This window comes from Podarcis bocagei (assembly GCF_964188305.1).
Source record: "Podarcis bocagei genome assembly, chromosome: 1".
In the NCBI taxonomy this organism is placed as follows: domain Eukaryota; kingdom Metazoa; phylum Chordata; class Lepidosauria; order Squamata; family Lacertidae; genus Podarcis; species Podarcis bocagei.
Window position 1 is genome coordinate 20,500,339 of NC_138125.1, and position 21,645 is coordinate 20,521,983.

The following is a 21,645-nucleotide window of genomic DNA, read 5'->3' on the forward strand; positions in this document are numbered from 1 at the left end:
TGTTTGAGAAAGGTCCACAGCTCAGCAGTAAAGAAAATGTTTTGCAGTATTGAGGGGGGGGGGCGGTAGTCGTCATGGGTTTGTTTTGTTCTTGTTTTTAATTATGTATTCTGTGTTTTTATTCTGTGAACTGTCCTGAGATCTTTCGATGAAGGGCCGTATACAAATATAAAATAAAATACACCAAAGATTCCAGGTTCAATTCCTGGCATCCCTGTCTAGGGCTGGGTAAGATTCTGCTCCTGCAACCCTGATAACTGCCACCAGTCAATGTAAATGGTATTGAACTAGATGGAACAATGGTCTGACTAGATATAAGCATTCTCTCCTTGTTCCTGTATGCCATATCTGCAGGGAAACATTTCCCCTGATCTGTACCTGGAACCTGAATGATTTTTGCCTGTGTGCTACTGTTAACTTGTCTTTGAGTTCAAGTCCTCTCAGAAAAGAGAAACATGTTTACTTAGGATATTGCACAGAAGGCTCTGTAAAAATACATTATCAAATGGAGGGGGAAAATTTCTTAGCAAACAAGATGTCATTGCAATAGTACAAATGTCAAATTTAAATTCATTTTATTAAGATGTATGGCATTTAATGGTGGGCTCTGAAAATGACTTTATAAACAGAACATCATTTTCCTATAAAAGGGATGGTATATTTTTAAATCAAGCCTGTAAAAACTCAGTCATCAGTGGTTTATGAAACTTGAGTACACTGATGCTTCAGTACTCAATTAATGTCAAGCAATATGGATTTCAATCTGGCCTGAATATATTTAAACAAATGAACTAGAGACAAATGTTGGCTCTTTGGCCAGCCAGAGCTAAAAATCCATTTTCTACCCCATTTGTAATAAGAACTAATTTGAATGCAATTTATCTAAAGCACAATATGTTTCCTAATTTTTGCATGGAACCATTACTTACAGTTTAAGTAATAGGCATATCCTTGGATCTCGGGGCACTTAAGTGAAATTTCATGGAATTGAACTGCAACGCACAATCTTTCAAAAATAAAAAAAGTATTATCCTAAAGAGTAATTGAATATGGAGAAAGTATTTGGTGGGAGGGCTGGAGAGCAAGGCTATTAAGCTGGAAGTTAAGATAAAGAAAACGAGTCTTTTGTGACACTTTTAAAACACATATTTCAACGCCAACATTCCCACTCGTGTCATTTTTGAATGGTATTCTGATGAAATTGGTCCCTGGGGCATTTTCGTTTAAGAAAGAAAAAAAAAAAGGCAAGAGAGGCAAGGTATGATAGAGGTGTGGAAGATGATGCATTATGGGGAGAAAGTGAAAAGGGAGAAGATTTTCACCCTCTCATAATAGTAGAACTTGGGAACGTGTAATGTTGGAAGATTCAGGACAGGCGAAAGGAAGTACTTGTTCACAGTTGAACTATGAAAGTCATGAAAATATATATATATATATATATAATGTCCAGTAGCACCTTGTTGTTGTTGTTTAGTCGTGTCCGACTCTTCGTGACCCTATGGACCAGAGCACGCCAGGCACTCCTGTCTTCCACTGCCTCCCGCAGTTTGGTCAAATTCATGTTGGTAGCTTTGAGAACACTGTCCAACCATCTCATCCTCTGTTGTCCCCTTCTCCTTGTGCCCTCCGTCTTTCCCAACATCAGGGTCTTTTCCAGGGAGTCTTCTCTTCTCATAAGGTGGCCAAAGTATTGGAGCCTCAGCTTCACAATCTGTCCTTCCAGTGAGCACCTTAGAGACCAACTAAGTTTGTTCTTGGTATCAGCTTTTGTGTGCATGCGCACTTCTTCAGATACACTGAAACAGAAGTCACTAGACCCTTATATATAGTGGGAGGGTGGGGTGGGGTTTTTCTCAGAAGGGTAGTAGGAGACGGGTGATTGACTCAATGGGTATGGTAAACCTGTGGGCGACTGTTAACGACTGCAATTAGTCCTACAGGAAAAAGCAAGGGATAGTATGCAGATGATTAGCGTATGTAATGAGACAGGAATCCAATATCTCTATTAAGACCCGGTCTCTCCATAGTTTTCAGTTTAATGATAAGTTGTAATTCAGCAACTTCTCTTTCAAGTCTGTTTCTGAAATTCTTTTCTAATAAGACAGCTGCTTTGAGATCCTGTATTGAATGTCCTGGTAGATTGAAGTGTTCTCCTACTGGCTTCTCTGTCTTGTGATTCCAAAGATAAATTCGGGGAGGATAAGGCTACTATAGCTACTAGTCCACCTATCAGTTGCTTGGAATAACAAGATGTAAGGGACTGGACATCAGAGGATGAATGGTGTAGATCGCCTCTCCCTTCGCCTGAACCTTCCAGAGAAGAGGAGGACAGCATAGATTCACAACAGTGGTTTGCAGAGGGTCACAGCTCAGAGATAGAAGAGGGACAAAGCTGGGAAATAATGGGAGAAGCAGAGCAGGAACAGCTGGTTGACGTGTTATCACTAAAGAACATTCCAGACCCCCCCTCACAGAACATGGCAAGCAATGAAAGTAGGAGAGTAGAGAGCCCAGAGGCCATTGTCTCTAAGCAGACACCATAAGGGGCATGTGGGCTGTTGCCGACTGAGAAGGGGGGGGGAGGAGATTACTCGGAACAATGCCATTACCCAAGAGGTGATATTTCTACGTCTCTCTGTCTCTGTGAATATTGAATAAAAGACATTGTGTGCTGGTCCCGGGGGGAGGTTACCGTGGGGCGAGGTCCAGGACCTGAGTCGAGGGTTGGCAGACAGTCCTCCACGGGCAAAGCGGGGTCCAAAGCGAGGAGCCGGGCAAGGACGGGAACTCTGGAGGGACAGGACTGGGTGCTGGCCGAAACAGCTCTTCAATGACGTTGCTCCCGCAACCTGGGACCGGGCTGACTGGCCTTTATCTTCTCTGAGGCCAGGGGTGGTCCTGGCCCCCAGGAGACCCGCCTCTCCTGGCCTTAAGGCGAGCACTCCTCCTGAGAGAAACCAGTTCCCTCCGCCTCTCTGCTCTGAGCCTCTGCAGTTCAGGAGAGGCTGGAGGGTTACTGGACCCAGGGGGAGACTCAGTTTCCCCTGACAGGGCTGGGAGAGGCGCACCTGTAGGCACTGTGTCCTCAACCACCTCCGGAGCCAGAGTGGATTCACCTGGTGCCTGCTCCTGAGGATCCGGCACAGGTGCAGGCGCTTCAGAATCAAGGCCCTGCCCCAGTTCAGCCAGCCCTGGAGGTGGGGACTCCTGTGCAGGCTGGGATTCCTCCAGTTCAGCCTCTGAATAGGATTCCCAGGCCATCACACATTGGTAAGAGCTTATTGTTGTGCCATTACTAGCAGCCTGTTGTGTGGGAAGGGGATCGGGTTCCCTGAAGCCTGACACTAGTGGGGAGAGTCATGTTGCATTCAGGTCCTGTTTGTGGACTTCTCATAGGCATCTGCTTGGCCACTGTGAGAACAAGATGCTGTGCCAGATAGATCTTCTGATTCCTTTACAGTGGTGCCCCGCAAGACGAATGCCTCGCAAGACGGAAAACTCACTAGACGAAAGAGTTTTCCGTTTTGGAGGTGCTTCGCAAAACGAATCTCCTATGGGCTTGCTTCGCAAGATGAAAATGTCTTGCGAGTTCCTGCGGGTTTTTTTCCCTCCCCCCCTTTTTCTAAGCCGCTAAGCCGCTTATCAGCTGATCCGATAAGCCGCTAAAAGCCGCTAATAGCGCTAATCCGCTAATCCGTCAATGGGCTTGCTTCGCAAGACGAAAAAACCGCTAGACGAAGAGAATCACAGAAAGGAATCTTTTCGTCTTGCGAGGCACCACTGTACTCCTATTCCAGTGCACATGGAGTCGTTTGGAATCCTGATTTTCCAGGGTTTCAAAATACATGAAAACCTCCTCTATGAATACAGAAGGCTTCCTTGCTACTGACATTCTCGCTTGCATTTGTGCCTGTTCACCTGAGCCACATCACAATGTCTGAACAAGACTTTGGTTGATGTATCAGCTTCTATGAAAGAAAGAGTTCGAAGACACCCTTAATAGCAACAAGCAACTACTGCCTTGAAAGTAAAGAGATCAGTTCCACTTTATGATCCATTCAAAGTCCTTCTGTATCTGTGTTTTTGGATGAAATTTTAAAAATAGGCCATATATTCGGATCATCTGTTTAACAAGTTCTGGAAGGAATAAGGTTTGCCTTTCTGATGCTTGAGAAATGTTTTGTTATGTAAAGGGATGGCTAAGGGGGGTGGGCACGAATGCCTCACACTAAGATTTGTATAACAGAACATTTGCTTTTCATTCAACAGTAGAGAAAGGGAATAAAACTGTTCAGTTTCTTTCCCCCAAAAAACAGGGGTGGTGAACCTGTGGCCCTCCAGATAGAGGCGACAACTTCTCGAGAAAATGGGGGGGGGAATGTGATGCCCTGACATCACGTGCACAATGTTGCGAAATTTCCTGATGTTGCATGCGCAACATTGCGAGGAGCCAGGGCGTGGAGCCAAATACGCTCTGAACATTGAAGGAGCCTAGCCCTCTAAAAGAAGAAAATATTTTGGGGGGCAAGGTTGCTTTGGTCCCCAGGAGGTGGCACCTATTCCTCCAGATGTTGTTGGATTAGTTTCCATAATCCCTGCCCTAAAAGCATTACTGTACTGTCCAAACATGCACAACGTTAATCTGTTTCCCATGGTGGACCTCGCCCGTTTCCTACTACAGGTCTCCTTTCGAATTTTGCCAACACTTCTTTTAACCTTGCTGTACTATATGACAAGGGACATGGGTGGTGCTCTGGGTTAAATGACAGAGCCTAGGACTTGCCGATCAGAAGGTCGGCGGTTCAAATCCCCATGACAGGGTGAGCTCCCATTGCTCGGTCCCTGCTCCTGCCCACCTAGCAGTTCAAAAGCACGTCAAAGTGCAAGTAGATAAATAGGTACTGCTCCGGCGGGAAGGTAAACAGCGTTTCCGTGCTCTGCTCTGGTTCGCCAGAAGCAGCTTAGTCATGCTGGCCACATGACCCGGAAGCTGTACGCTGGCTCCCTCGGCCAATAAAGCGGGATGAGCGCCGCAACCCCAGAGTCGGTCACGACTGGACTTAATGGTCAGGGGTCCTTTACTATATGACAATGCAAAAGGTGGTGTTAAGAGCAAATTAGCTGGACGCTTGGGGATGAAATCTTAAAGAGGGATAAATAGCATGTGTGTTTAGACAGCTTTATTTGTTTCTTGAAATAGTTCAACCACAAAATTTATATCAAAATCTTTATTTGCAAGAGGTCCAGGATAAAGGGGGAGCGAGAGGAATCCATCACCACCTGAAAACGAACAAGGTTTCATTCATATTCAGATATAAAAACTCTAAGGTTGCTAGGCTATCCGTTCCATTTAGACAAGCTAAGAAGGAAATAAAAGAGACCTACTTTTTATATCTTTGTTTTTTAACCTGCAGAATTAGAGGTGACTAGATGGTATTCAATATATAGAATGGCTTGTCTGGCAGCTGAATGGAGGCTCTTGTTACCTTTAATCTTGAACTTCGACTTGACCTAAGCCAGTATCAAGTGATACCAGTTTACCATCTGTCCTTGGTCAGCCTGATGGAAGACTTCAAAGGGTAGATTTAATAGCATATAGCTTGGCCTTGATGTAGAGGCTGTATCTGTTCTTACTTACCGAACAATAAAACCCTGTATTTAGTTTCCCATCAACAGATGGAAGGCCAGCCCCTCACTCCATTTCGTTGCCCCATCTGGATGCCTTAGAAGTAACAGAAAATGGAAGTCGAGGCCACCGAAACGCCCTGGTCAAATCCAGAGAGTGAGAAGGGGAACACCAAGGAGACTGAGGGCTGTGCTGGGTCATGGCAAATTAAATACATTCCAGGCAGCCCTAAGCAGTTGTCAAAACTAAATCAATATTGGTTCCAGGATAATGGCAGCGAAATCAGATGATGTATTGATGGGAATGCCCTGAAAAGCATTTTGCCACGATCCAGGTGCACCACCATTTTAAATTGGTCGGAACTCTCCCGTAAGGCACAATATTTATTTCTCTCAAAAGAAGGACACAACTCTCAGGAGACACAATACCTCAAGAACTGCCTCACCCTATATAAACTGACTCTGACTCTGCGTCCATCATCTGAGGCCCTTCTTCATGTGCCTCCTCTATATGACGTGCAGAGGGTGGCAACACGGCCTTCTCTGTAGTGGCTCCCCGCTTGTGGAATGCTTTCCTCAGGGAGGTTCGCCTGGCGCCTTCATTATATATCTTTAGACACCGGGCAAAAATGTTCACCTTCAACCAGGCCTTGGGCTGATGAATATTCTACAGCCTTTCAATATTCTGATGAATATTCCACAGCCTTTTAAACGTGTTTGTGGGAAAGAGGGTTATTGTTTCATTGCTTCTGATTTGACTATGTATTTGTGATTTTATCCTGTGATTTTCATCTTGTGAACTACCCTGATATCGTTTTGATGAAGTGCAGAATCTAAAACCTAATAAATATACAGTGGTACCTCGGGTTAAGAACTTAATTTCTTCTGGAGATCCATTCTTAACCTGAAACTGTTCTTAACCTGAGGTACCACTTTAGCTAATGGGGCCTCCTGCTGCCGCTGCACGATTTCTGTTCTCATCCTGAAGCAAAGTTCTTAACCCGAGGTACTATTTCTGGGTTAGCGGAGTCTGTGACCTGAAGCGCCTGTAACCCGAGGTACCACTGTACATATTTATAAATCGGTGTTTGGCTAAATTTTAAAATCAGCCTCTCCCTCTCTTCTGAACTTGCTGTTTTTGAGACCATTGCTGTTTTTCTAGAAAAAGAGGTGCCGGAACTCACCATGAATGACTCCCTTGTTCTCCTATAATGGCAATGGCACCCAGTTGAGAGGTGCCAGAACTGAGTTCCAGCAAGTTCCGGCTGGGGAAAAAAATCCCTGCCCATACCTATTGCATGATTAGCTGGAGGGAGTTCTCTGACACAAGAGGTGATGATGGTGCTAAGAAAGGGCTTGAAATCTACTTGTAGTCTCAGTGGCTTTGCGGAACATTAATGGTCAGAGGCAACATGCCACTGAGTGCCATTCACTGGAGAGAGAGAGAGAGAGAGGGCTTTGGCATTCAAGCCCTCCTTGTGAGTTTATTAGAGGCATCTGATTGGCCACTAGTTTAGGATGCTAAACTACATGGATCTCAGACTGATCCAGTGGGGCTCTTCTTGCGTCCACATCCCATGCCAACCTTCTGGCTCCACCTCTCATTAGCCACAGGCAGCATGCCTAGTGGTCAGCAACCATTGTGGGAGTTGCAGTCCAACACCATCTGCAGAATGACAGGCTCCCCATCCCTGCACTAGATGGGATGCCCTGGTTATCTCCCGCTTGGACTACTACAATGTGCTCTATGTGGGGCTACCTTTGAAGGCGACTTGGAAACTACAATTAATCTGCTGACTGGGAGCTGCTGCCGGGACCACATAACACTGGTCCTGAAAGACCTACAGTGGCTCCCAGTACGTTTCTGAGCAGAATTCAAAGTGTTGGTGCTGACCTTTAAAGCCCTGAACAGCCTCGGCCGAGAATACCTGAAGGAGCATCTCTATCCCCATCATTCAGTCCGGACACTGAAGTCCATCTCTGGGGGCCTTCTGGTGGTTCCCTCACTGCAAGAAGTGAAGCTACGGGAACCAGGCAGAAGGCCTTCTCAGTAGTGGCGCCCACTCTGTGGAATGCTCTCCCATCCGATGTCAAAGAGATGAATAACATCCGATGTCAAAGAGATGAAGGCAGCCCTGTATAGAGAAGCTTTTAAAAATGTTTTATTATGTTTTTCATATATGTTGGAAGCTGCCCAGAGTGGCTGGGGCAACCCGGTCTGAAACCTAATAAATTAATTATTACTACTACTACTAGCTGGAGTTCCTGCAGGCACTGAGTACGAAATAGCCACCTGGAGCCCTGTCTTTCTTGAGCCGTGTAGGCAGGGCAGTTTTGCACAACGTACAACCATGCTTTGCTTCCGCAACCAACGGAGGAATGTTTTCCATGTGAAACAATATTTAAGATTAAGAAAAAAATCACAATAATAAAACACAGGCCAATGACAACAAGGTCAACTTTATTATCCTCTGCAGCAGAAAGCAATGGAAAGGTAAAGATGGAACACTTTACCATGCATAGCAATTATTCGGCTTGATTACCTCCTGCCCACCAGCACGGAATGTACACTTCCAGAGGTTACGTTTAACGTTGATAGATCTAGAAATGCTGGATATTGCCGTTCCCTTCCCTCAAAATGCTGCTACATCTGTGGGAAGCTATTTGCCAGCAATCTAATTTCCCCCCCGCAATTTGAAGAAATGTAGCACAATATTTATTTTTGTTTCCTCTCAAAAGAAAGGCGAGAGAGAGAGAGAAAGTAGAGTACAGCTATTTTATTAGCATTGAAAACAAAGCACCTTCCATTTGAAACCTAACTTAGATAAACAGCTGAAAAACGTTGTGCTTTTATATGCTATTATGCTCAATAATATTATTGGTTATGCCTTTTATATATATATATTTTGTAATATATTGAGGAACTTGCCGATGTTTGTTCTCTCTCTTTGCCCAGACAAATGAATTCCTTGCAGCCATAATAATACTTCAAAAAGCTGCCAAATGAAGCGCCAGGTGGGTGTAGTGTAGTGGTTACAGACTGCTGGACTAGGTACAAGGTAAAAGGCAAAGGACCCCTGGACGGTTAAGTCCAGTCAAAGGCGACTATACAGTTGCGGTGCTCATCTAGTTTTTCAGGCTGAGGGAGCTGGCGTTTGTCCTGGTCATGTGGCCAACATGACTAAACCGCTTCTGGCACAACAGGACACTGTGAGAGAAGCCAGAGAGAACAGAAATGCCGTTTGCCTTCCCTCTGCAGTGGTACCTATTTACCTACTTGCACTGGTGTGCTTTCAGTCTGCTCGGTTGGCAGAAGCTGGGGCAGAACAACAGTAGCTCATCCCGTCACGGAGATTCAAACCTCTGACCTTCCGATCGGCAAGCCTTAGAGGCTCAGTGGATCTCAGCAAATCCCCAGTCACTGCCTCTCAGCCTAACCTACCTCACAAGATGGTTGCAAGGATAACACTGGGGAGTGTAAGCCACCTGGAGCTCCTTGGTGGAAAAGTAGGATATAATAACAATTTAAAAACAACAGCAAATTAAATGATTGAAGGGGAAGGAAACAACACACCTCCCTACCTACCCAGGCTTGCTCTACCTGACTGACATCTGATGCCCTTTTGAATGTGTTGTGGGAGGGGGGTTATTGGTTTGTTGTTGTTCCTGACTTTATTATGTATGTTGTATTTTTTTATCTTGTGTTTTTATGTTACGAACAGCTCTGAGATCTACAGTGGTACCTCAGGTTAAGTACTTAATTCATTCTGGAGGTCCATACTTAACCTGAAACTGTTCTTAACCTGAAGCACCACTTTAGCTAATGGGGCCTCCTACTGCTGCCGTGCCGCCAGAGCACAATTTCTGTTCTCATCCTGAAGCGAAGTTCTTAACCTGAAGCACTATTTCTGGGTTAGCGGAGTCTGTAGCCTGAAGCGTATGCAACCTGAGGTAATAATAATAATTACCACTGTACGGATGAAGGGCGGCATACAAATTGAATAAATAATAAAGAGGAGCAGACAGTTCTTTCCAGGGCTGCCTCTACCAATATTGAATACCGATGGCTGAGGAGCAAAGAAGGAGAGTGAACCATTAGGCAGACTGAGGCAGGTGCTGGGTGTTGGACACAGCAGTGAGATGGTACAAGACAGAGCAGCGTTGGCCAAGTGGCCTCCACTGTGCTCCCCAATCTAATCTGCTGCCTTCAAGTACCACCATATTGGATGCTGGGTCCTCACTAGTGTCGAAGAAGATTCAGCTGCCAGCTTGGTCGGCTTCTCTATACAGAACAGTGGCCAATGTCTTGAGATGACCTAGATTCCTATTTCGGACATTCAACAAGGTTTCAAAAGCTCAGGAGCCCCTATCCAGGCCAGCCTTGTTTACCATCAAGGTGTAAGTCGCTTTGGGGGGGGGGCTCCCAACTTCTGCAGGCTCTGCGCGCATCTCATATGCAAGACCCACACCCCAGCTGACGCTTTAATTCAAATGAGAGGACCCTGGAGTCTTCAAATGCATCTATTGGCAACCCAGGGAATTTCTCTTTCTCCACCCCCCCCGCCCCCACTCCCTCTCTCTCAGTACATCACACTTCAAGCCAATTGCAGAGTTTAAAGCTTGATTGCAGAGTTTAAAGCTATCTGGAACAGGCATTCCCAAGTGATTCCGGGCACTTTGCAATCGGTGACACGAGGAGTATCAAAGCAAGGCACGAACATCAGGCCAGAAGACTGACTGCTTCAAATGACACTCCAGCTTCCCAACAGTAGCGAGTAGGCAATGCTATGGAAATGTAGCTAATTGCAGCTTTTGTCATTTGCCAGTCCCCTTTTAGCCCGCAATAGTTTCATTTCAGTAATTGACTTCCACGCGCTACTTACAAATGCTCGTTTTTGCAGGTGGGATCTCAGAGTGATAGGAACACGTGACGCAGCCTGGTCACGCATAGGGTTAGGAAGAGATTTCCAGCATTTCAATATTCAGGCAGTATTAACCCAAAGCGATCCGTCCATGCAAGGGAAAGCGGGCATTCAGCCAGACACTGTGTAGGGCTACGTGAGATGAAAATAAGGCATCCTAAGTCAACAGGAAAGCAAAACCCCAAATACTGACAGCCTGGAATGTTTAGTCAAAGTTGTATTGGTCGATTTTAATAAAGAATAAAATAATTTCAAGATGTAACCCACAAATCAGACCTATGCTATGTCAGTTTCCCCAATGAGTTTGCATTCAAACTGGCCAGAATAAGATTCTAGTAGTTTCTGGCTTCTAGTAGTTTCTGGCTTCCTTTCATGGAGCAATTTGGTGAAAATGTTGCCTGTATATTTTGGGGTGTATGGGGCATTAGGGGATGAGGAGTACCTCTGGTGGGGGACACATCATGCTCCTTCTGGGGTAGTTTCTCCACCTTTGGTCTGCATCCTGCCCTCAGATCTCACCTGTGGCTCCTAAAAGCTGTCAGCATGCGACAGCAGCCACACTCCAGGATCAGCTTAGACTGGCCAGCTAAACCAGGTGAAGGTAGCTGATGGGTCTCAAACCCTTAGAGCGTTAGGGACTTTCCCTGCATATGAAGAAAAGCGGATTGGGCAAACGAGACCGATAGTGAGTCCAGCTGTCAAGATGGCAGTTTCTGCACATGCTGTAGAGGGATGTGAGGGCCACACGGAGCCCCTCATCGGCCCATCTTTCTCCAGGAGAAGAAAAGGCTAAGGAGCAAACCTTACACAAATCCAGAGCCGAGTCCCTAAAACAGCTGGATTGTGACATGTACACCTCCTGCAAGCAACACCTGCAGCCAAGCTCTGCTTTCCTTTGGACCACATTAGAGAGGCCAAGAAGCAGGTCTTGTCATCTGGGCAGCTCAGGACCTCAATATACACTGCCCAGGCTAATGCAGCTGTTTGACTTCACCCCCTGGTCACCCACGGTGAGAACAGATGGATGATTGCATGGTTGATTGGCCTGATCCAGTAGGCTCTTATGTTCATATGAGCTAAGGACAGAGTATTTCTTCTTTCAAGAAAACAAAAAAGGCAAGGAAGGGGCAAATAATATAGCAGATGAAAATGGGGATCCCTTTCCTTCCCCCCTCTCTCACACAGGGCATTTGAAATGGGTCAGCCCTAGGACCATGACCATAAACATATTTACTGGGGCATAAATTCTATTGATTAAGATTGCACTGATTTCCAATCCATTTCTCCCATGTCATTAGCAGTGGATGAAGCAGGGGAGAAAAGACTGTGAAGCAGGAGTGCGTGAACTGTGGCCCTCCAGATGTTGTTGGACTCCTGCTCCCATCGATCGCAGCCAGCAGGGCCATCAGTCACACATAATGGCAGTTGCAGCACAACATCTGCAGGGCCTCAGGTTCCCCTACCCTGATGCAAAGAAACGGCCTCCAGAACAAAACCCAAATGCCCTGGTCTGCCAAAGTGGCAGCCATATGCAGAAGGGCTTCTGGGCACAGCTGAAAAAGACGCTGCATTATGATGCACATCCATGCACCGCTGAACTGGCTGGATGCACCCATTGTCTGGAGCTGTCTCAGTTGGGACAGAGGTCTTTAATTAAGGAAGTTGCATCCGCTGACTGCAAGATGGTATAAGCTTCCTCTTTGGCTTCCTGGCAGGGTGTTTTGCAAAGTAATCTCTGCAAGATTTACCGTCCCACCAGAAGGTGCTTCGGATGTTTGTGCTAACCATTTTGATCAACTAGATGAAACAGAGGAAAAACCATCATTCCTCTGATTAAAAAATAAATAATAAAATCAAAACAAGACTCCAAGTGGAGAATTAGCTAGTAGAGCCTTGACACCTCCACCTCAGCTGCTGCCTCCCTCTCCCCCTCTCCCTCCATCCCTCCCCCCATCTCTGAATATCTTTGGTTTCCAAAACTAACAGTGCAATCCTTTGCATGCTTATGGGGACACGGGTGGTGCTGTGGTCTAAACCACTGAGCCTCTTAGGCTTGCTGATCAGAAGGTTGGCTGTTCGAATCCCCGCAATGGGGTGAGCTCCCGTTGCTCTGTCCCAGCTCCTGCTAACCTAGCAGTTCGAAAGCATGCCAATGCAAGTAGATAAATAGGTACCACTGCAGCAGAAAGGTAAACGGTGTTTTTGTGCGCTCTGGCACTTGTCATGGTCCTCCATGCACCAGAAGTGGTTTAGTCATGCTGGCCACATGACCTGGAAAGCTGTCTGTGGACAAACGCCGGCTCCCTCGGCCTAAAAGCGAAATGAATCGCCTTTGACTGGACTTAACCATCCAGGGGTCCTTTACCTTTTTACCTTATATGACAAGGTCTTCTCCATTCACTTCTCCATGCATTCCTTTGCATGCTTATATTTGCAAGCAAGCTCCACTGTGTTTATTGGGACTTACTCCCAGTTACATATGCATGGGATTACAGACTAAGCTTGTGGACTCTCTGGCCACATCTGCAGCATATATTTAAAGCACTATTATACCTCTTTTGCAATCATGGGCTTCCTGCAAAGAATTCTGGGAACTGTAGTTTGTTAAGGATGCAGAGAGTTGGTAGAGAACGCTATTCCCCTCAAAGAGCTACAATTCCCAGGGTGGTTTAATGATCAAGCCCTCCTACCAGGGAACTGTAGCTCTGTGATCTACTAAAAACTCTCAGGACCCTCAGCCAACCATCGTTCCCAGGATTCTTTGGGGAAAACCATGACTGCTTAAAATGGTATAATAGTGCTTTAGACAAGTGGTGAGAATTTGGCCTCTATGCGTTTCCCACTCAGAGCAACGTGGAAGGCAGCCCTTCCAAAATTTCTACTGAAGTCTGGCATTGCGAGAGCTGCAAACATAAGCACTGGCTGCCATATATTGCTTTTTGCTTTAATAGCCTTTTAACCAACTTTCTTAATGGACTGAATACAATTTAGATATGGAACTTGGCTAAAACATAGCTTCAATTGGCTATTAAAATTTAAGAGCCAACTAAGACAGCTAATTACAAAAAAAAAAATAAGAGAGAAAGAAAAAGAGCTCCGGTGATAATGCTAAGCAGAATTAGTAATAGCAAATGACAGTCTGTCTAGTCTTATTCCCAAAGGAAAGCGGAATTCTTAACTGAGAAGTCAAGCAGACAATGTGAAACCCCCTTCCCACTACCACCACCACCAAAAAAACCCCAACCCTTAATTATATTACTGGTGTTATGGCATCCCAAATCTGGCAGCTTTTTGGGGCAAACCATGTTAGAGTATCGGCAGGGGTGGGCTGCCAAAGCTATTCAATTCTAGGCTGTCAGATTTTTAAGAGATTCTATATACACACACTCATTTAAGAATTATTACTGGGGGAATGGGAGCAAAGAGAGAAAATGAAACCATCAAACCAGCAAAGTATTGGGGTGTGTGTGTGTGTGTGTGTGTGTGTGTGTGTGTGTGTGTGTTTTAAGAGAGAGGGAAAGGACAGAACCCAACTCCTTATGCCTATAATTAAATCAAAGTCTCCCCTCCAGATATTTTAGATTAGAGAGGGAGGGGACCAAAGTACACAAGGATCTGCCTGCTGAATGTTTTGGCACCACGAAGTGGTGTACGATTCATTATCAATACCCTCATTACACCATCAGCTGAAGTGCATATTAGTTCTCCTGTGAAGATTTATCATGTATGGTGGCTACTTTGAAAGGGGTGGGGGAGAGAAGATGGGGGAGGGGGAACCCCACGTAGGTAGTGGAGTCTTTAACATTCCCGACTCAAGTGTCTCCCTGCTGTGCCTGTAAATGTCAGTCCGGTTTTTTCACGGCTGTGCGCACAGATTAGAAACAGCAGGAGAGCTCGGGAGTATGACTACAATACTGGTAAGGACTCTTGTCTTCATGGCAGTGCTCAAGTGATTCTTGGAATGCAGGACCCTGCTGTTTTCTAATATTTACACACAACTGGAGTCATCAAGAGCAGTAAATGCAGTCTATAAGGAAGCTTGCTTCCTTTGTGTAAGGGACTTTACATTCAAATCAGGACGCCCCAAGTGCTGCCACCCTCCTCCTGCTCCCTCCCACCCTACAGACAACAGGATAGGGCAATACTTTTTAACCATGTCGTCATAGCAATGCGCGTCCTATCTTCTCTTTAAAACACCAGGCAGCAGTTCCTAAGGAACGCCTCTCCTTAACGCCGTGGGGTTTTCGTTGGGCGAACGAACTTCTTGCTTTCCAAAAAACCCCCAAAATTGCCTTATCTCCCTCCATCTCTCCACTCTTGGATCTGAGGACATCCATTTTTGGAAACTTCCCTTGGTCAGTTCTGCCATCCTCAAGTCACTCCAAGCCCTGCTTCCGAATGCCAGCCCTCACTTACTCTCTTGCTGCTCCTTCGGCCTGCCTGGAACTGCTTCCCAGAGACACTTTCATGCAAACAAGCTCCATTAATTCCTTCAGCTCCATTCCTGGACCTCGGCCTTTCCAGGGACGCTTAGGAAGAATGAATACCAAAATGGACCAAACTAAAGTGCCTGGGATTGAAATGACTGCATATCCTTCCTGTTCGTTCTGGCCTTGGTCTGCTCCCCACCCCACAAACTTCTTCTGTGGCTTAAACTGAAAACTCCTTCGGCACAGATTTGTCACACCTGCCGTTAGTATAGCCCCAGCCATGTAAGTATGTACATCAGGGGCAGGGAACCTTTCGGAGACTGCGCACTGCATTCCCACCTGAGTAATCTTCCAGGGTCCACATGCCAGTGATGTGCAGGGCCAGAGGCAAAAATGGCAGAAGCAAGAGCTGCAAATTTTTTCTTTGCCCAGTAGGCTAGTTTAGACACACACAAAGGAAACCACGAGGCACCAACGGAGATCAAGGGCACACTCCAGCCAGGAGAAAACACCCAAGGAGAATAAGAGCTGGGGAAGGGTTAGAATCAGAGGGCCAGAATCAGAGTTCCCTTGCAAGAGGGATTGACTCCTAAACCACCTTGAGAACTGTAGCTCTGTGAGGGGAATAGGGGTCTTCTAACCACTCTCAGCCCCCATAACTGCAGTGTCCAGCGTCTTGTAGTGGCAGCCATAACCACTAAACGTGGTATGATACTGCTTTAAATGTCTGGTGCAGATGGGGCCTTAGTGGGACATTGTTGTTGTTGTTGTTATACCACCCTTCATCAGAGGAACATGGGGCACTTTACAGTATAAAAACACAAAACATAACAACAAGCCAAACAATAACTCCTCCAAAAATAAATTTATCAGTTCTTCCAATTATTTTTTTTAGTTTGTTTTGGTTTTTTACCGTGCGTGGGAGGTGCTAGTTGGTGCTTCTGTTTGTTTTACGGGTTGCAGTTTTGACCTCTGTATTTTTGTTCTTATTTTCTGTGAACAGCAGCACATAAGTTACCCTAAATAAATGCATATTGCCAGTCTTTTCTTGAGCTAGCAATTGCAATATCTTGAATGTACAGCACCTGGATCCCAACGCAGCTTGCACCCGAACACACTTCCACTTCAACCTCAGGTTTCATTTAAACAGAGACCAGAATTGGGACTTTATTTTTATTCAAGTTTGACATAAACAGTTAAATGAGCAGGTGCAAAAACAGCCATTCAAGATTTTTGAAAACTTCTGTACTAGTATTAAAACTGTACATAAAAAACTTAAAATACCCCTTTTCCAGTTTCAGCTACATAATGCAGTGCCGCATTGTGACTGCCTATAGGCTAAACACATACAGAAAAAGGGAAAAGCCCATGATTACTGGAAAAGAACAGTAACTAGTAAAAAGCAGCAAGCACTCATCATTTAGAGTTTCCTATTTCTGGGTCCTCTTCCTTGGGGTCAAGGTTTTCTTGGCTTTGGGAGCGGTCTTCAGTGCCTTGGGTTTCGTGGCTCCTGCCTCTACAGTTGTTAAAAACAAAAACAATTTAGAGGTTAGAAATAACGACTACGGTAAAGTGGTCAGGATATAATCAGAACGTTTTATATTAACAAAGGAAAATCCACGTGAATTTGCTACTGATTTAGACAAGACATAAAAAAAAGAAAGGAAAGGAAATGCAACCTGCTCACATCAGCTTTAGGACACTCTTGAACCCCACAAAATTAATTTATAGCAGTAAAAATCGTAGAAGTGGTTTATAGTATTTCGAGCTATACAAACTAACTAGTCTGAAAAGGCAGCCTATGGGCAGTACCTAGTCCTTTATGCGATTTCATCTGGCCCCTGTTAAGATTCCTGGATAGTGATCCCTGTGTGTCTACACTGCCAAAGGAGAGGACTATGTGAAGGCAGCTCTTAGGCACACAACGGGTCCTTGCCTCTATTCCTGAGTCCAGTGGTTAGCAGCGATGCTTGGGAAGCGTTCACTTCCTACAGTCCTGACACCAAGAGCATTTCCCCAAGCATCCACAGGAGCTGCCAAGGCCCGGGGATTAGGGAGGGGAAGGATAAAAAGGTGGGAAAGAAATAAATTCCAGCTTCAAGTGAGGAGGGAGGTGCCTCAGGTTAGCCCCCTATCTTTGCATGAACCCCACCTCTAAAATAAATACTTTCCATGTATGCTCCTGTACTGTAATATTGGTAATAACACTGTAATTGCATGTAGAATGGTCTCACAGCAGATCCACAGCCGGGGACCTGCAGCTGTATACATAGGTGTTCACACACCGAGTTCTTTATTTGCTGTTGTTGCAGCACCCCTTCCCTCCCAGCCGCTCGTCTTATGTCTTCAGAGATCAATAAAAATACCCCACGACTGTTTAGAAATCTGAGTTGCAGGTAGGGCAGGGAGAAAAGAGGTGTTTGGCTGACGACAATGAATCCTCAATATATATTTGCAAGCATGTAAGTCCCTCTCTGTGAGAAATTGATGCTCCAGTGTGGGAAATACATTTGGGGTAAAGCAAGGGTTGTTTTGGACAGTGGTGCCTTAGCAGGTAAAGAAGGAGCATAGGTGATTCTTGCATTGGTTGTTCTCGCTGATATTTCATTGTCTAAATCACTTTGAAAACACAGAGATCTCTCACCTTGCCTGCTGTCAGATCTGATCTGTGTATTCCAAGACTTTTCAGGGCACAAATATGACTGCAAATGAGATCCATGTGCCAGTTAAGTAGAGTGCAGTCAGTTCTCCCTTCTGCTACTCCTATCATCCTCATATCCAAACTTGCTCGAAAATGAGCAAATCAGCTTCACATCCAACAGTGAAAGTTAAACAAAGGGAAATGAATTGGGGAGATTTTATATTTCTAAGGAGGACACAGAAGGCAAGGTCCAGAAACAACTAATGTTTCTCAGTACAAAAAAAAAAGATAAAGAAGCATATAAGCACTCATGCAGCTTTAACTAGGGAGTAGTAGGCAAACATTTCTAGTATATAGTAAGAGCTGGAACGGTCTCCCTCGGAAGGTTGTGGACTCTCCTTCCTTGGAGGTTTTTAAGCAAAGGTTGGATGTCATCTGTCACGGATGCTTTAGCTGAGATTCCTGCATTGCAGGGGGTTGGGCTAAATGACCCTTGGAATCTCTTCCAACTCTACAATTCTACAATCTCAGCTATTTATTATGTTTTTATATGTGCTGTAAGCCACCCAGAGTGGCTGGGGAAACTGAGCTAGATGGGTGGGGTATAAATAATAAAACTACAGTGGTACCTCGGGTTACATACACTTCAGGTTACACACTCCGCTAACCCAGAAATAGTGCTTCAGGATAAGAACAGAAATCGGGCTCCGGCGGTGCAGCAGCAGTGGGAGGCCCCATTAGCTAAAGTGGTGCTTCAGGTTAAGAACAGTTTCAGGTTAAGAACGGACCTCCGGAACGAATTAAGTACTTAACCCGAGGCCTCTGGTTGCGAATGCTTCTGGTTGCACATGTGTCAGGTTATGAGCTCCGCTAACCTGGAAGTAGCTGCTCCTGGTTGCAACCTTTGCCCCAGGGTGCAAGTGGAAATTGTGCGCCAGAGGCGCGCACGCAATAGGATGCCCCATTGCTGAAAGCGCGCCTCAGGTTAAGAACAGTTTCCGGTTACGAACGGACATCCGGAACAGATTTAGTTCGTAACCGGAGGTACCACTGTAGCATTATTATTATTATTAATTATTGACACATAAAACATGAAAAGTCAAAATCTTGTACTTCCCATTAACAATTGCCTCCACCTCAATTGAAGGCCAAGCTCACATATATTAACAGCAAACTCCTTATTCTGACCTGATGTCGGATCCTCATGTTGCCAAAAGGACGCCATCCACACAAAATTATGAGACATCGGCAGGCTTGGAGTAACTCCAAGGTGTTCAGAAGTACAAATAATAATAATAATCTGGGAGATCTCAAATGCAGGAGCCCAGTGATGACTGACTTTGCTTGGTAGACAAGGAATGCCAATTGGCTCTTGGGAGGAAGGGAATGGAAATTGAGGGGAAAGCGAAATGGGACACAGCATCCTGGAATAAGAATGGCAGGACCTGAGAAGGAGCACCACACACTTTTATGTTGAAATTCCCACTGCAACCTCAGACATCTGAAAAGGATACAAGGGAGAAATCCCAGCCATATTTCAAGAAATTTAAAACAGGAGATGAGGTACCAAGACCAATTCTCAACACCACATGATTGGTTTGTTACTGGGAACAGAAAATAAAGAAATTGCAGCTGTGCAAAGTTGTATTGCTGGAGAAACACCATGGAAAATATACATCATATGGCTGGGAAATCCTACACTGAGAGATTAGCCAACAGCTTAAGAGGAAAAAACAGACTAGATAGTGTGTGGGGTCTCTGACTGAAGAAGGCTAATAATGGATTAGAGGCCCTGGACACTGAGGGCCCAATTCAGGCTTGAAAAGCGGAATGGCGCTGAAACAACGTGCATTCAGGGGCATAAAAATGGAACACTTGCAAGTTAAGACTTCAGTGCTGGGCAAACTGGATACAAACCACTGCATGTATGGATGGGCAGTATATGCTAACAAACAGGCTGCATCCGTTATGTAGAGAAGCAAGTTTCACATAGTTTCAAGTGCTGTACATCGTGTGAACAAGGGTAATCTAGTGGAAGACATACTTGGAAATTCCCTCCCCATCTAAACTCTCCTCTTCCCTGCCCCATTACCACCACTCCAAAGTAGTAAAAGGAGCACGCCAGTCACTTTGAGAGACATCTTTACATTTACCAGCTCAAGAGGGCCATATCACTACACTAACCATGCAAAAGCATTTTTCTTTCACAAAGGTTTTCTTTGCGTTAAACCCCTTTTCTCTGCAACCTATACCTTGTACTGTCTCTACCTTCTACACTGCTAAAGAACCTCTCTAAACCCCTCTCTCTTAATTCTCTCTCTACCCCAGAGCATACATATTCTTCTTTCTGCATGTCACCTCTCTGTTTCTCCTTTTTCCTCATTCTCTTCCTTCTCGCTTACGTCTTGCAGGGTCCAGAGGCACAAGCTCATGAATCTTTCGCTCTGCTAGCAATTCACACACTTGCGGAGCTTCAAGGCCAAGACATTGTTATTAATGGATTTATTTATACACCGCTTAATTGCAAAGGTGGAAAATGCTGAAGCAACACACTCTTCACACTGATTTCCCATAAAGCAGGACAAGTGGGGTGGCTGTTTAAAGCACAGCAGGAGCAGGGTGGAGAGGAATGCCAAATCCTTCCCTTGCCTATGTTTCACACCCTAAACAACTTCACTTCACACACTTGATGGTGCCCTCCCAGCAGATGTCAAGGAAATAACTACCTGACTTTTAGAAGGCATCTGAAGGCAGCCCTGTTTAGGGAAGTTTTTAATGTCTGATGTTTCATTGTGTTTTTAATATTCTGTTGGGAGCCGCCCAGAGTGGCTGAGGAAACCCTGCCAGATGGGCAGGCTATAAATAATATGAATTATTATTATTATTATTATTATTATTATTATTATTATTATTATTATTCCACCAACAGGGATCCACTGCTGAAAAGGCCCGTTCTCATGTTGCCACCCTCTGGACCTCTCATGGAGGAGGCACACGAAAAAGGACCTCAGACGATCATCACAGAGTCTGGGTCAGTTTATATGGGGATTAAGGAATTCCATTCCTCTGAAGTACCTCCGCCACCCCAAAAATAACCAAGCATAAAGTTTTTGAAAGCTCTTTTTTAAAAATCCACTTCTCTGACCCCCATACCCCCCAAATTAAGCTAAACAATCAACAACTTAATTATAACAGTTTCATGTTTAACAGAAGGTGACAGATTCATTTTAAAGCTGGGTTTTCCTCTTAACACGTTTCCACGTGTTAATAAAAGCTCAAAATAAAAAAATAAAAAGTTCCAAACAATTTTTAAAAAAACCAAACACACACAAAAACCAAGCAATGGATTTCATCTGTCCCAGAGCAGGCGATACCAGGCTGGATAAGAGTAACAGACTGGGTGGAAGTAGAGTCCATTGAGTTATGCATACACCATGCATCTTCACTTGGAAATAGTATCACCTGCACCGATGCCTGTCTCTTAGGGATAGGCTCAGTGGCGGAAGGTGTGTGGGCTCCAACATCTAACCTCTGGCATTTCCTGCTAAAAAGATCTTGGTTGACAGGGCTGGTAAGTCTTGCTTTCAAAAGTTCTGCTGCTGCACATAGCCTGAGTCGTAAGCTACCAATTATGCCAAAGCAGAACCAAGGTTCTTTTTCAGTCTATCTGGATAACTCCCTTTTCTTAAAGTAGCTCCACTCACTGTTGAATACGGCGGCGGCTGCGGCGGCTGCTGCTAGCCTCTGGCTGTAACCTGCTGTGATGAATTGGTCCTGGGGAGCGAGCACTTCCTGACAGTGAATTGGACAAGATAGGGGAGGATGAAAACGAGAACAGAGAGGAAAATAAAAGGTGGGGAAAGGGGCTGGGGACTACAACCAACCACAACCATCCGTTTTATATGTTGGGCCAAAAGCATATTTCGCGTTTGCTGCAGATAGACAACTGACAACCTTACATTCCCCAGGTTGCCCAGTATAAAAGAGTGACATTTATTGCAAAACTTAATGCTTTTTTATTTTCATC

General features: G+C 45.1%; 1 protein-coding gene across 5 annotated transcripts in view; it reads right to left on the reverse strand.

Annotated features, from left to right (window-relative positions):
* Window positions 1-16,136: 16,136 nt before the first annotated feature.
* The window catches only part of VRK1 (VRK serine/threonine kinase 1), a 39,715-nt gene continuing 34,206 nt past the window's right edge, over window positions 16,137-21,645 (reverse strand). For 4 of the 5 annotated variants that reach the window (XM_081171552.1, XM_081171551.1, XM_081171550.1 and 1 more), the window contains exons 13-14: window positions 21,323-21,410; window positions 16,137-16,493 (exon numbers count right to left, since the gene is read on the reverse strand). In XM_081171552.1, the coding sequence (XP_081027678.1) occupies window positions 16,394-16,493; window positions 21,323-21,410 (188 nt within the window). In that variant the 3' untranslated portion in view covers window positions 16,137-16,393. The remainder of the gene's footprint in view (window positions 16,494-21,322; window positions 21,411-21,645) is intronic. The other variant, XM_081171553.1, reaches the window with a different exon arrangement.